General features: G+C 33.8%; 1 protein-coding gene across 2 annotated transcripts in view; it reads right to left on the minus strand.

The window, feature by feature from the left end:
• Positions 1-16,840, minus strand: part of LOC145292997 (serine/threonine-protein kinase SMG1-like) — a 245,574-nt gene that overhangs the window by 216,876 nt on the left and 11,858 nt on the right. For both annotated transcript variants that reach the window (XM_080139251.1, XM_080139250.1), the window contains exon 2: positions 9,005-9,141. In XM_080139251.1, coding sequence (XP_079995377.1) covers positions 9,005-9,141 — 137 coding nt within the window. The remainder of the gene's footprint in view (positions 1-9,004; positions 9,142-16,840) is intronic.

The raw sequence follows: 16,840 nt of genomic DNA on the forward strand, positions 1-16,840 counted from the left end.
TTCAAAACAAAATTTGATATATAAACAATGATATGATAAAAAAAAAGTAGTAGCTGACAAAAGTCACTTCCATTTATCTATTTTGCGAAGTCATTTTAAAAGTCACAGTTATTTACACAAAATTCTCTACAGTAATGTGCAACAAAACTGGTCAACTATTTACAACTTCAGCTCAACACTACACAGCTGTTCACTTTGTCATTCAGTGATTTTGAATTATTTCAGTTCATATTTGCATTCCATAACTTACCTATATTTAACCAAGCAAGCGCGATTAAACATTGTTGTTTCCCCATTCTGAATTGGTCTACACTGCGTTTGTTTTACTTCTGAATTTCACTTCAGCTACATCCATAAAGTTTATGGATAACATTCTGGCTTTTAGGCCAAGATAGTGTAGTATCTGTCCTGATGCTACACTACACCTTTTCTGTCCTCAATCAGTGGAGAAATCCTTCATGACTGAGACAATTTTATTTCTTGTTTCTATCCAGTGCTCCTTTTTGGGGAGCTGGGTCTTCTCCACATAAAAAACAGACTGTGTGTCTAACTCTGCCCTCGTGGGGAGGCAAGTAAATAGGAACATTAGGTAGATTTGTTATAAAGGGATGTAACTTGTACCAAAAATAATATGATGCAACTTCAGAAGAATGTATTTCGATTTTATTTTTAATATTCTGAACAAATTTTTACTAAACATAAAGAATACGATTTTTAAGCCTTTTACAAGACATTTTCCATATTTTCAAGGCCTTTTCAAGGTAATAATAAAAGTAAGGCCTTTTCAAGAGAAAGCTCAAAATTCAAGGTCTTTTCAAGCCTGTACAAACCTTGTCATAACAACTACAAAAAACTCAAAATTAACAAAACCCATGGTGTGGTATTCTATGTCGTCATTTTGTGGCCTTCTCAATAAAATAGGTAGCATTTATTTTTACTAAGACAAAAAATAACTATGAAAATAGAAATCAATATAATAAAGAAACAACATCTTGTGCCATGGTGAAAAGAAACGGCAATGAATGTGAAATGACAAAATTTTAAATCAATTAAATTATAATTTATATCAACACTAGACTGAGGGGAAAAAATCCAAATATTTTTGTAAGGTCTTCATGTAACATAATTGGATGTGTCAAAAATATTTTTAAAAATGGTATTTTCCACAGAAAGTTAGAGTAAGTAGAGAAGTGGAAAATTCCATTAAAAGTTAATTAAGTTTATATGCAAGGATACGAGTACGGCATGATCATGTTGACACAATGGTTCTCGCCAGATCACCAAAGTTAAGCAACATTGAGCCTAGACAGTACCAGATGGGTAACCTTTTAGGAAGACTAGGCGCTGTATACACATTCTGGGAAGGTTGGGCATATGGCCAGCACCCTCACCCTGAAAAAGGAACTACTTGCTACAAAACCATCTACAAAGTTGTGGATGGCCTATGCCCCTCCAGGGGCTCAAGGTTATGGTTGGTGGTATGGATGGCAAGGATATGTCATGGACAGGCAATCCAAAAGGAGACATCAATAAAAATTAGCAGACAAGCTGATTGGCTTTAAATGCTTATTTCAAAGCTCTGTCTTAATCCCGCCTCTTCTCGAGCAGATATTGGAAGCTTATATAATATCATTTTACAATATTGTAAAAAAAAAATATAACACATGATGTCATTAGGCAAAGATATTGCTGACTTTTATTTTAGTATTATTTCTTACATAATTTTCAGAATAAAAAGAGAAGAGGGCACAAAAAATTTCAGCACTATATATATTGCTTATGACTATGATGATTGTTTAATAACAATAGAAAAGACGAGAAAGAGATATCACTACACATTGAGATGACTACTTACATGTCAATGAGAGACTAAACAGTTTTCTGTCAATAAGATGATTACAGACAATTGGTCAAAACAAGTTCCCTCATTGAACATTAGAAACATTCTATTAGTGTCACGTAACATTACATGCAGGCCAATAAAAACAAATATAAAAACAAAAGTTGATTTTAACTGTGAGAGTCATTTCATTTCAAATTTTTCATTTCGTAGAGAAAAAAAACAGTTTTACTTCTTTCAACAAAGAACAATGAAAACATAATTTAAAAAAAAAAAAAAAAAGAAAGAAAAATTAAAACTTTGTTAAAAAATCTCCAGGTTGTCTATATTTAACAAACCTCATCTATCTTTCACCGTATTCCAATTAATTTTTTGTGGATTTAATTCTTTTCTTGGATGTTAGTGGGCATATCAGTTGTAGACACATTGGCAGATGTGCAGGTGTGAGATGAATGAAGTGCATTGTGGATGGGATTGGGGGGGGGCGGGGGATAGGGCCAGGCAAGTGATCTTTCCTTTTCAGTCATGAAAATTGTACCTTTCACTTTATGACACTGGACAATTGGTGCAAAGGATTGAATAAATGATTTCTCTTTGCAAAGATTTGGATATGTAATTTTAACTAATCTAGAATTTCTGCTGAAATGTTTGTCTTCACAATAAATGAATTTTTATTGAACATGAAATGAAAAATAAATTTTTTAAATTGAGTATAAATATCAATGCTGATAAAGACAATAGTCCAAACAACAAATGCAGTAAAATAGAATTCCTCATCCTAAAAATAAGCATCAACATCATATTCAGTTTAATGTCCATTTTAGATGCTGGCATGTGTTGGATGGCTTTTAGAAATTGACTTCCAAACTAATACATGTATATCTCTTGCCAGGTCTTTATCCTTTTTTTTTCTCAAATCCATTTTCTCCCATATTTTCTTTGGCCTTTCCCTGCCAAGTGACCCTACTATCTCAACTTTTCTATATCTACTCACCCAAACACTCTCATACATTCTTTTAATGTGACCATAGCATCTAAGTCTCCTGTTCTGCATATATCTCTCACTGAGATCATCAGATAAGTCAAAACCTGTTTTTAAGACTCAGATTATATATCCATCAAATTTCTCTCCATGCAACACATGTCCTCAACTCTCACTGGAAAAGTTTTACTTCCATACATCATCACACCATGTACACATGTCCAATAACCTCTTCCCTTGGTTAACACTATGTCGGTTAATAATGGTAGAAGTTTTCTGGACTTACTCCACTTACTCACTCCTAACTCTTATATTAGCTCCTCCCTGTACTTCGATGGTACCACCAATCTAATACAATTTCTAGACAACCTCAGTAGCTTCACCATCCACATATACTTTCTCCAAATCAGAGTTCTCATCCATCTCCTTGTCTTCTTACACACAAACTGATTATCATATCTCAAACTATCTGAACTTCCACAAAGTTTCATTAAAAGTTAACCTTCATATCATGTATCTTTGAAAAAAGTTAATTTGTTAAATATGTTCAAATGAAGCATACATACTATTCTAATCGTTTAGCAAATCAAACCAACCAAGGGTAAAAATGGGGGGGGGGATACAAAATCTTGTTAATCACTGTAGAAATTAGAAATTAATGTGAAACAGTAATAAACAGAAGTTAATAGTAATCTTTGCAAACTTACCTGAAACTCTGTAATATCCTAAGAAATAGTAAATGCAAACTTCAATGCAACTATAAAAAAACAACACTAAGCCCATATAAGCAATAAGTTATCTACTAGAAGATTAATTTGATGTTGGCTGGATTTAAAATCTGATTAAAGATTTTTTTTACATTATATATATATATATTATATATATATATAATCTCAGGTTCATTATTATACAAGCTGTACCTACCCAGTATTGTTCAGGAGTAAACAGAAAAAATAACTGTTTTGATTAAAACGGAAATTAATTTTGGTGACTAATTTTATAATTAAATTATTTCAGGAAATACTCATAGAACCTATTCATAAGGTGGCATGCTGTACATGGCCAAACTAGCTGAGACATCAAGTGTGTAATGTATCCATATCTCATTAATATCAAGCTTCTAATAACACATGATTGAGGAGATAGTTTCTTCCAGTTTGTAGCCACACATCTATAAGACCATGGCATGATCATTACTCCAAATCCATTCAAAGCACAAGTGTTTGGGGCTCATTCTCACTGCCACACAACATGGCAGAGAAAGTACAGATAAAAAAAATTTGGCCCAGAATTTTGAAGGTAGGAAATTTACCTAGATTTAAAGATTGGCAGCAGCATTTTAAACCTTCTTCATGCAACACAGCAGGCATTGACAGTGCATTTGAAACCATCACCAGCAATCAACATGACACTCAAAGAGCAGAAGGTGGCTTTGATATCAAGTTTGCTAATAAATTTTTCCTTTGAGTAAATGAATAAATTCATGGAAATAAAATATTTATTCAAATTATATCACTCTTTGATTTAGAATCAGGATTAGTGTTTTGATGATATTATGCAAGCAGGGGCAAGAGAAAAAAAAAGGATTGAAAATTCTCTTAACTTTCATTATTGTACTTGGCTGGTAAGGACTGCTTAGGACCTGCTGATGGTGACATAACAGCAACTTCTTTCACTCGGACTTCATAACTGTAAATGACATTAACTGATGTGGTGAAACAGGAGTCACCGTCTTTTGGGGTTACATTGTACCAGTAGACAGCTCCTGGTATGGAACAGCGCATTCTGGTCATAATACAGTGACACCACTTTGCTATGCCATTCATGGCCGGGACATATGCATAAGAAAATCTAAGGTTCATGCCCATTTGCTTATGAATCTCCTGAATTCCTTTGCTGTGGAAGGCTGTGTCATTATCTTTGAATAGCTCCTGTGATGAGCCACTTTCACAACAAGTTCATTTGCACCTCACGAATCATACGGAGTCCTGTCGTGCTAAATGCCTCCATACTGAAAACCATGATGGGACACAATCTGTAATAGTTATGAAATGGTAAGCATTGTAGTGCTAATGTCCATCCCAAGGATGGAAGAAGGGAAAGTTAGAGATGAGCAGCTCACCTCTAACTTTCCTTTCTCCTAGTGGACTGGTACTGAATCTATAGATTGATATTTTTCAAACCTTCATATAGTCAACTTGACTACTGCTTTCATTGTCACAGAGCAAACTCTTCTGCTGAAATAAGTGGTGTGTTGCACTCCTGAGTGTCCACTGTTTCTGTGAATGACCACGATGCAAACAGCATCCAGCTCAGCTACATGCACTGCACTGATCAGAGACTTGGGTCCCGCAACCTACTTCATGGCACGTACATCAACACGAAATGTAGTTTGGTCAGATTAATATGCTGCACATCATTCTCAGATCGCAGCCAAGAAACATCCTCCAATACCATTTTGTGTCTTTACAATGCAACCCTGGTTGCTAGCGCGCTGGTATCGACATATATATTCAGTTCCTGGCCATCCACGCATCAGCTTAACTGAATCCAGTCTTACATATTATATATTGAAGTAGAGTCAATCGCCTTGTCATCTTAGCCATTTGTGATCAAACTCTCCTCTTGATCACCCCGCATGCCACACACAGCCACATACATACTAGGAGGTATCCAACAAGCCTTCCACACAAGGAGAATATGGTTCATTATGTGACAATATTAAGAACTTCTGGGACCATGTTTCCTCGCTTTCACCACAGTGCTCTCTTGAGACTGCCAATCACAACATGTGTTTGCCATCCACTGGCCATTTTCAGGTTCTTACATTCTAGTCAAAGATATTAACATAAACTGATGTTGCATGGTCCATAGCTTCCTCCTGCGATAGCACCCTGCTGATGACGGCCTTCATGATAAGGGGAGCCACATTCAATCCAAACCCCAGACATGTCAGACAGTATCTCTTCCCTTCAATCTTCCTCGTCTGGTATGACCACAGCATCTCATGGACTTCTACTTGGAGATATGCTCTTCTGAGGTACAGCAGTGACCATCAGAGAAAAAGCCTCTTATGGCAGTCAAGTAAAACGCTGAGAGTTTGTGTGATGAATTGAGAGTTAAGAGGAGTTTTGATCCTCTTATTTTTCTTGTCTCTGTTTACACAAAGTCATTAAAACTCTAACTCCGATTCTAAATGAAAGAATGATATAATTTTGGTGCCATTTGCACATCCTAGCAGTGCAAACATCTGTGTTAGCTTTGAATGCATTCACATGATTGTTAAGTTCACAGTAGTCCATCATGCATCTTTACCTTATTCCGTCGCATCAGACCATCAACAGAATTAACATCTTGAGATGTCAATTGGAGTATTGCACGAGCAAACCCTTGTCCATCCATGCTTGGAGTTTCTGATCATACTCTGGTCAGATTTTCGCAGCCACTCGATTGTGCAATCCTTCAGGTGCATGGTTATCTGACCATTTCCATGACCATCTTGATGGTCAAATTTAGAAGTATTGTAAGGTCCATCGATGGAGATGGCCGCACACACAGGACTTTCCCATCGCTGATCCAAACTGCACCTGTAGGCTCAACAATAATGCCTCCCAATGCTTTTATCACAGTGATCCTAACAACAGATCAAACCCTAGTGGTCTAACGCACTACCAGAACATTGGTAGATGCTTTCGTTAGTGGAAATGGTGACCACTACTCTGCCACAGCACGCATGAAATGCACCGCCAATCACTATGACGCCCACCCTTCTTGTTTCCAGAATTGACAGATTCACATTTACTATTGTATGTGAGCATCCGGTGTCGATTAACACTAAACACCGCATTCCATCAACATAGACAATAATCTACGGGAGTGCCATATTTACATTTTTGTAGGGGAGTAAGCTGGCGCTGATACCTCATCCCCTTGTTAGTTTCTGGGCCCAGAGTCCACCTTGCCACATCAGTAGCACCATATTTACATTTTTGAGGGGGGAGTAGGCTGGTGCTGATGTCTTGTTCCCTTGTTAGTTTCTCCGAATAATCCTGGGCTCAGTGTCAAACCTTGTCGCATCAGTAGAAATAGGTTCTATATCTTTATCATCTTGTTATGTGACATTTGTGACTGCATCTATAACAGTTTACCCTGGTACTAGAGCTGCTCCTGATAGGAATGCCAGATTTACTACTAGGTGGACTCACAGTTGTCACCACATGGTGGATTTGGTCCCTAATTAATGTCAGCACCTTCACTCTCGTTATTAGGTCTCTCATGGTCAGAGTCTCAATTTTTGGTGCCTACCGGAGTTTGCATCAGGAAACTCTATAACAAACACTAGTTCTGCAACCTTTCCCTTGAAGTCAGCCAATTTGACCAACGACCTGATGTTGTTTGCATGAACGCTCACCTGCTCGTCAGCTCATCTAGCCACTGTCAACTTCCTATAAGCTGCGAAACACCATCTGTAAATGTCTCTTTTAACCAGAACTATTTTCTCAACGTCCAGTTGGTCACTCTCAATCATTTCCTAATAGAGGGCCAATGCATCTTCCTCCAGATAAAAATGGGAGCAGGCTCACCACATCATCCACCTTTTTCAATCTCGCTACGAACCTCAATTCCTTCAACCATGCCACCACATCTCCCTCATCTTTATAGTATTTTCGACCAATTGGTCAAAACTACTCTTAACTCACAATTCAACAAACCAACTTTGCTGCCACAAGAGGGTTTTCTCTTTTATGACTTACTTGCTTCTTTGCCCAGACAGCAGTTATACTTTTTTTTCATCTCGCTTCTTCCCAACAAACTCACATAAATGCGATAACATCTCCTCCGAAATGAAAAATGTCTTTTTATGCTGCCATTTTGAATCCCAACAATGCCTAAATTTGCATTCATCTTTATTTTCATCTTTATATCGGTAGGGTTCCAGGATCGAGTGTCAGTATTTCTCTACAGTGAGCACATGCCAACCGTGGGCATTTATTGCCACAACCCGCCATACCTTATTACACAATTAAAAATGGAAAAGAGCAAAAAATTACTAAAAACAAATGTTAGATGATTCCTTTATAGTTATCTCTACTAAGGCAGAGATTATGCTTTTAGCAGAGTTAGTTTATGTACATACAATCTCACGACTGACTTGTACTTATTTGTAAGTGAGAATTTCCTCTTTATTCTTTCAATGGTACATTCAATGTTAATATATCAATGATAGATTAGTGCTAACATGGGCAATGAGAAATATTCTCTCTCATTACATACCAGCAAATAGTTTGTAATGTAATGCGTTTCGTATACTACAACTCATTTTTTTATGCCAAAAATAAAATGATTTTTAAGATTATTCTCTAAAATGTACTTTGCTGAAAATACTGACTGATTTTTCGACTCTTTTTAAAAGTTGATTTACATTGCTATTCATGCAGTGTTTTAAAGATTTTTATTGGCTTAATAAGAGACTTGTACTTTTTAATAAATTTCTAATAATCTCTTTAGGAACAGAATTTGGAAGCTAATAAACTCTTAATAACAAAGCTGAAAACAAAGAACTACTTTTTGCTGAAACCAGAATATCAAGGTTGGCAGAAAAATGAGAAAAAAAAATACAAGTAAAAAAAAACTAAAAGGTGAATTACAGAGTAAAAAAAGACTAAAGGTGAATTACAGAGTAATTTAGCAATCCCAAAGTTAAGCTAGCAAGTCCCATGAGATCTCAATAGTTCTCCTTTTTATAGGAAAAACAGAAGATTTATTTAGGTAGTATACAACAATTCTCTTGCAAAAGTTTAAGTCTGATTATAATCTTTTTCAAACAACTCCCATTATCAACAGAGCATGGGATAAGGTCAGCAATTATTCAGACAGTACAAAGGTGATTTCAGAAATTATGCACTTTTGACTATAAACATTTGAAAGTGATTATTCAAGAAAACCTGCTTCAAAGTTTCAGCAAAATGTATAAGGCAGTTGATATCAGTATTTCAACAATCTCAGACCATCTGATGCTACTAATTGGTAAAATGAAAACGATGATGGCGTCAATGAATAAATTTTCGTTTCTGAAATCCGGAATTATTTTCTAAACAAACTAATCATTAAAATGTAATGTTTTGTAAAAATGTTGAACACTAAAAGCTAATAAGTAAAATATGCTGGAAGGACATATTTACCTTCACACCATCACTTGTATGAAGATAGTCTTTCAGTTGTTTGGCAGCACTGAGACGTCTATCTCGGTCGTTCTCTTTTAAAAGTCGCCTCATCAATCGTGACAATCGGGAATCATCAGAAAATGTTTTTGAAGGATCTAAAAAATATTTAAAAAAATAAAAATTAAAAGATTTAGAATTAACAGAAAATGTTGTAATTGTGTAGATGAGAACCATACAGAATTTAAAAGATTGGAGATTGTTAAATAAAATATATTTTATAATCAAAACATTTCAAAGGATACATGTGACTGGGAAACACTTGTGAACTTTATATTCCCATGAAACTCCCTCCTTTGAAGGAAAAAGGTTCAACTCCCATAGGTGCTGGCATTTCAAAAGGGGCGGGGATAAGTTTTCCTTCATTAAGTTCCCACTTTTGATAAATCGTTTTTTTTTTATCATATTTCATGAGAAAATTGCAATAAAATATTCTAAAATAAATAAGAAGCATGCCCTCTATTGAAACCCTAATCCGAAGTGTGGATTGGCAGCAGAAAAAAAAAAATCTATTTTTTTTTTTCTCTAATGGAAACGCACTCTTAACCCATCAATCTTACAAAGAATAAAAAAATGAAGCTAAGGAAATGATACATGCATTCGGTGATTATAGATTTGTACTTTTTTTTTTAATTGCTTAGACTTACTTGATTTTCTTTTATTTATTAAAAGTTTCAAATGTGTTTCATTATTTTAAACACTACCTCTTTCAGCTAATAATAATGAAAGAAATCAAATCAAAGTCGAATCAGAAACTGACTTTTTTTTTTTTTTTAACTCATTTCTTGACTATAATGATTTATGTCCAGTAAAGATCAACAAGGATGAGAAAATATTACTTTGTGAAACACGGTTTCTTTTACAAGATAATCATGGGACAAAAGACAAAGCTCATATAACATATAAAAATATGCAACCAGCAGGATGGGGGGGGGCATATTTTTGCTAGGCTGCGATGATGAATAAACCACATACACTGACTCTAAAGGAGGTAATAACTGAGAGAACATGATGAACAAACACCCCACGCTAAAAAAAACAACAAAAAAAAGCTGCGCATGTGTGGGCCACTCTGGTGCTGCATGTGAGATGACGTCACAAAAAATAGAAGAAATCATGAATGTGAGAAGTGCGAAGGGCCAACGTTGCTTTCATATTTTCGCCAAGTTTCAGAAAAATCTAATGGATGGAGAAAAAGTTATGGGGTAAAAAGTGTCATTTTTTGCAATTTTGAAGTATTTGTGACCCCTTTTGAGCTCCTGGGAATGCTGAATCCCAGTTAAAATGGACAAACGATGCAGTTTCATGCCTTAAGACATGTATATTTGAATTCAGCACCATGGAAAAACTACTATATAGACATACATATCAAGTTTTTGAGTAATATGAAAAAAGAGCTACAAAAAGGCATGTTTTTTTAGCCCTAAAAGTCCCAGCGGGATGCAAACCAGAATTTTGCCAGCATCACCCATACTGAATTTATATTAAGAACAATGGCCTCCATATTTTGGCCAAGTTTCAGGAAAATCCAATGGATGGATCAAACGCTATGGGGCAAAAAGTGTCATTTTTGGCTAATTTGGGGCATTTTTGACCTCTTTTGGGCCCCTGGGGATGCCGAATCCCAGTGTAAATGGATAACCATGCAGTTTCAGGCCTTAACACATGTATATTTAAGTTGACTACCGTGAAAACCTATTATATAGTCAGACATATAAAGTTTTTGTTGAGAAATATGAAAAAAGAGCCACAAAAAGGGGCATTTTTAGCACTGAAAGTCCCCAGGGACGCGAACCAGAATTTTGTCAGGGTCACCCATACTGGATTTATATTAAGAACAATGGGCTCCACATTTTGGTTTAAAAAAAATCTAATGGATGGATCAAAAAAATCTAATGGATGGATCAAAAGTTATGGGGCAAAATGTGTAATTTTTGGCCATTTGGGGGCATTTTTTGACCTCTTTTGAGCCCCTGGGGGTGCAATGGGAATTTTTGTGAAAAAATTTTTTTTACTGTGCACATCTATTTAATGAAATACAATTTGCGGCAAAATTTCAGGAAAAACTAATGGACGGTTATCTGGCAATAATCCGGACGCAACTGAAAACATAGGTCCCTCTCCGATAAATCAGGGGCCCAAAAATAGATGTTAATGTCTGGAAGTATATCATGACAACAGAATAGATAGTACACTATAAACAGAAATGGCAATCCTAGGAGGGTGGTATCATGAGGAACAAATGTATACTATACTACCTCTTCTAAAGAAGTAATGACTAACATCATGACAAATGAAAATATACTATATACAGAATTAAATAAATATAAGCCATTTTAATGTTAATATAATTAGGATAGGTGGAAAAAAAACTTCTGCATTTGTTCATTTAGATAATATTAAAAACAATGGTATGTTTCATTGTCAACATGAAATTCCTAAATGAAAATTGACTGAAAAAATATAGTCACTATCTTTATAAACAAAGAAATATGCTAGCTAAAAAAAACAAAAAAAAACGATAACTACTTTAATAGTTTTCTAGTTAAAAAAGATATGTTTATAAACATGAATTATCATTTTCCTTGGCTTGTATTATGATGAGCGAAAGTAAACCCAATAATGGACATGTGCCAGGAGCAGAGATATGTCATTGAATTCCTAGTAAAACTGCATTGCAATGATGGTGACTATGTAGTCAAATAAATTCTGGGTACAAAACATTGCTTGTTTTAATGGTACCATTCCGAACTTCATAATTCTCCAATATTTTGAGTTAACAAAAAAAAAAAAACAAAAAAAAAAACAGAAAAACATAGGAGGCTGTACTTTTGAAACAATCCTCATTTGCAAAAGATTCGTAAATGCTAACAGAATGTTTTAGATATGGTACTAGAACACAAGGCGAGAGTAACCAAAAAGTTAAATCAGTGGAAAATTAAATTAGAAGTTAACAGACTAGTTATGATTATATCACAGATAAGACATCAGAACGCAACAGAGATACAAGGTTCATTATGCCTTTTAAGTTTATGTCAAAGTGAGCAAATGTCTCTTTCAAAGTTCATCAGTCTTTATTTTATTGGGGCGGGGGAGGTATCACAGCTCATCTAAATGTACATTGCCATGATTTTAAATTATTTCATTTTAACTTCTTCTAATGCTCTTTTCATTTTTTTTTTTTTTTTTGTTTGCCAAAAAACTTTTTTTAGTGGCAAGAGATATATTTATAATTTGATTCCCTACAAACTTCTTGAATATTTTCATATTTTTTTGTATTATTCAATTTATTAATAACTAACTTTCAGATAGTTACAGAATCTAACTTGATTAATTGTTTTATCTTGTACTATAACACTTTAATTCCACTGAAAGATGCTTTTTAATTCTCCAATAAAGTTTTATTCTACATTTCTGAATCTTTGAGATGACGATTGATCATTGATCTCAAACTACTGTTCTCATCTTGAGTGCTATGTTCACGTTTCGGTCAATGTAACCTCCGACTTTTTTAAATTGTATATTGTTGAATTCGCAAATTTTTCTGTCAAACTCAGGAATCAGCACAGAATTTCGAATGGAACCTTTTATTTAATCCACAAGAGTAGCATGCTGTCATTCCATTAGCCATGATGGAGTAGAAGTGCAATTGTACTATGCCTAGATTTTCAACTTACAGAAGAGTAATTTTACAACCAAATTTTACCAAGTATTTTAACCACTATGCCATGGGTCCTTGCGCAAAAACCAAAACGTTGTGAAAATATCACTGAAGATGAGAACAGTAGTCCAAAGAAGTAAAATAAAATTTTGTTTTAAAGATTCTTAAATTCATGCTAACCAATAATACATTTTTTACTAATTTTTATCTGATGAAAAGAACCTATCTTTGAAAATTCCATGAGTTAAGGATTATTCTTTATGTTGATTCCTTGTTTCAATATTTGATGGATTAATAAAATATTGCAATTTTTATTTTCACCATCAATTTCTTAGGTTGATTTAATAACAATTATTAATTCTTCAATTTATGAAATTGGATGACTTAGCAATCTAGTGGTAGTGGACCAATATATATGTCTATACTCCTATAAATTTGTTTTTTTTTGTGTATTGATATTCACATTAAAAACCCATTTTTCTATTTATTTAAAAAGAAAATACAACTTTGTTATATACAGTTGTGGAATTGCATTCATCTGCAAAAGATCAAGCTAATTCACATATTCTTTTAAATATTCATTTTAATTCCACATTAGTTTTTTTGCGGTTTTCTTATGGGATGATCATCTTTAGTTAACTATTATGTGTAACTATTAGGGCTAGGACAACAGCATATTCCTTTCATTATTTTGACTCTAAGTCTGTATCCGTTGATTATATATATGCTTTTATACAATGATGTGGTTCTCAGTTGATTAACTGTGTCTGTGTCAATATATACTCAAGAGTCAAAACAATGATAAGAATATGCTGTTGTCATAGTCCTAGTAATTATATTCATGTAGATATACTACATGATTTATACTTGCATAATATTTGTGTAAAAAGATTATAGTAAACACAAACCTCTTTCTATATATATTTATATATGCGCATATATATTTGTTTATACAGAGTATTTGAACTGATGCAAAACTTTATATTTAGGTTTTAGCCGGGAAAAATCGGTGCAAAAGTGTGAAAATTAAAAAAATGGAATTTGCCAGGTGACGGTTGAACAACAGCATTACAAAGATATATATGTATAACATAATAGCTATTGGTTCATGTTTAAATTTTTAGCTGTGCAGTAAACATGTCTTCATAGCTCAGGCATTAACATCAAAGGAAAAACTAAATCATAAGCTAAACGTTTTGGTTTCCATTCTTGATGGTGGCGCAAGAGTTTTTTGGGATTTTTTTTTTAACTTTTTAAACATTACTATATATTGGCTCCAATATAATATAATATAATAATAAATACGAAATCTGCACAAATCAAAATATATTTAAGCATATTTTACGACTGGGCAATGCCAGGTGGCCTATTAGTATATATATATATATATATATATATATATATATATATATATATATATAGTAGCGCTGCTAAAAAGAAAGTCTGCACTTGTTATTTTTTCAAAAAACGCAAATTTTAGCTAAATTGGAAATAACTATTTAAACAACATATACCTCATTCGATTCGTCTTTGATTCCTCTATAATTTTTTACCTGTTCATATTTGACTTTTAATTGAAGTATCCTAGTGTTCAAGTTAATTTAAAAAATAGCTTCAAATCAAGAAGAAAAAAAGAAACTCTGCAGCAAAAATGAGCTTAAAACCAGCTTAAAATATCCACCTTTTAGCATCTCTAATCATAATTGTTGTTGTTCCTAGATTATACAAAGTTACATTTAGTCCATACACCTCGAGTCTCTCAGTGAACATCAGGAGCTCATTGATTGCCACCTTTTTGGTTTGTCCAATCGAGAAATCGGCTGCAGATTGAAATGTGATGAAAAAACAGTATGAATGACTGTGCAAAAGCACCAAAACATTGGCAGTGTTTGTGATGCCCCTAAATTTGGCCGTCCTAGAGTTACTTCTTATAGGGAAAACAATGCTATCAAGATCCGCAGCCTCAAAAACAGATTTGAAACGGCTCTACTAAATCCAACAACATTGTAATCTTGTTAAAAAGTGCTCTCTTTCTACAGATAAGAACAAATTGAAGGAATTTAATCTGCGAGGTTGTGTTGCAAGACGCAAGCCAATAATTTCTGTAAAGAACAGAAAGCGCCGTCTGGACTTTGTCAGATGCAATGATGATTGTGAGTCTTCATATTGGTCAAAAGTGATTTTTAGCAATGACAACAAGTTCAATAGGCAAAGCAGTAATGGTAGGCAGTATGTCCGTCGAAGGAATGACAATTTAATCCTAGGTGCACAGTTTCAATGCTGCAAAGTGATGGAGGTTCTGTTTTGGTGTGCGGCGTTATTAGTGCTAACAGTCCAGGGCCTATAGTTCACTTGCAAGGTCGAATTCTTCTAAGTACATTAATATGTTGACTGAGCATTTTCTACCCTATTTTGGCCGGAATTTGGATGATAATCCCATCTTCATGCAGACTAATGCTCCCATTAACGCAGCTGGCAATGTCAAGATGTTCTTTGAAGAGCATGATATTCTGTATTCGGATATTCCTGCACAATCTCCAGACTTCCATCTGATCGAAAACATATGGCATTACATCAAGCAACACAATGATAAAATTTCAAATCTGGAAGAATTTGAGACAAAAATTAAAGTGGGACGATCTTTCATCGGAGTGTTGCCGCAGACTTATTCAAGATAATTCCCCAAAATTTGCTGGCTGTCAAATGGGCTATGCTACTAAATAATATCTAGTTCATTGTGTTCCTGTTGTATTTGCATTGCGTTAATGTTCTGAAATTACATTTAAATAACAATTTTCCATTGTACAGAGTTTCTTTTTGCCTACTCAATTTAAAAAATTTTTTTTTAAATTGACGTGAACACTAGGATACTTCAATTAAAAGTCAAATATAAACAAGTAAAATTATAGAGGAATAAAAAGGTGAATTAAATGAGGTATGGGTTGTTTAAACAGTTACATTAAATTTAGCTTAAATTTGTGGATTTTGAAAAAATGACAAGTGCGAATTTTTTTTTTTTTGGTAGCACTGTATATATATATATATATATATATATATATATATATATATATATATATATATATATAAACATTTATATCTAGTAAAGTTGGGCTGAATATAGTCTAGCACTAAATTATAAGGAGTATTTAATGAAATACAACTTTGATGTTTAACACATTAATCTAAATAATTAAAGTTAACATCTGGTTCTGACTCATTAGTAGCATAGATGATTTAGACTGGAACATTTAAAAAAAAGAATCTATTTCCTCTTGCTAGAATGTTGTTTAAGGAAATTGATATATGATCAGGTGGCACCTGTGTTTGGATTCTGAGTGGGAAGCTACTGAGAGATGTAACTAAAGTTTATACTGATGATCAGAAAGAAGTTTTATATAGTTTTGTTTTATTTTATTTGTTGTAGCTAAGTTGATTAAGGATTTAAAGATTTTAACGAAAAGCGAGAATAGACAATTGGGACAATAATTTTGAGGGTCAGTTCTATCATCAGAATCCGTGAAAATTGATACCACAGAGGCAATTTTCCAGCTATAAGCCAAAAAGTATTTGGCAGGGTATTTGTAGAATTTTAAGATGATAGGGAACAGCTCAGCAGCGTATTTTTTATGACTGTTATAGGATGTTTTTCTTTTCTATTGTTTTATTTGCTTGTTTTATTTTGTTTTTCACTACATTTTATGTATTTTAGTTAATTATATATACATATATTAAGTTGGGGCCCGTTTTCTTTGGGTCACCCTGTACTATAACTATTATTAAATACCTACAGATTTAAGTGTTTCATCCTTTCTGTGTCATGATTAACACCAGTCGATAGATTTGAACACAGAAAGAGAGAGAGATACTAGACTTTAACCCATTAAAAACGGACAAAAGTTATAGTCAAGTGACTTAGAATGAGTATTTTATGCCAAACTTCTAGAGTAAATGTGGTATTGTGGTGACTAATCCCTAACTGTGCATCGAACAGATACCATAATACTGCACCTTTTCATAACAGAGGTTCATACAAAATTTATGTCAGGTCGGGCCAGAGAGACAAAGAGAAAAATAATATATATATATATATATATATATATATATATATATATATATATATTACACACTTGAAAAAG

This window comes from Euprymna scolopes, chromosome 14, assembly GCF_053919585.1.
Source record: "Euprymna scolopes isolate OS-2025 chromosome 14, ASM5391958v1, whole genome shotgun sequence".
Lineage (NCBI taxonomy): Eukaryota > Metazoa > Mollusca > Cephalopoda > Sepiida > Sepiolidae > Euprymna > Euprymna scolopes.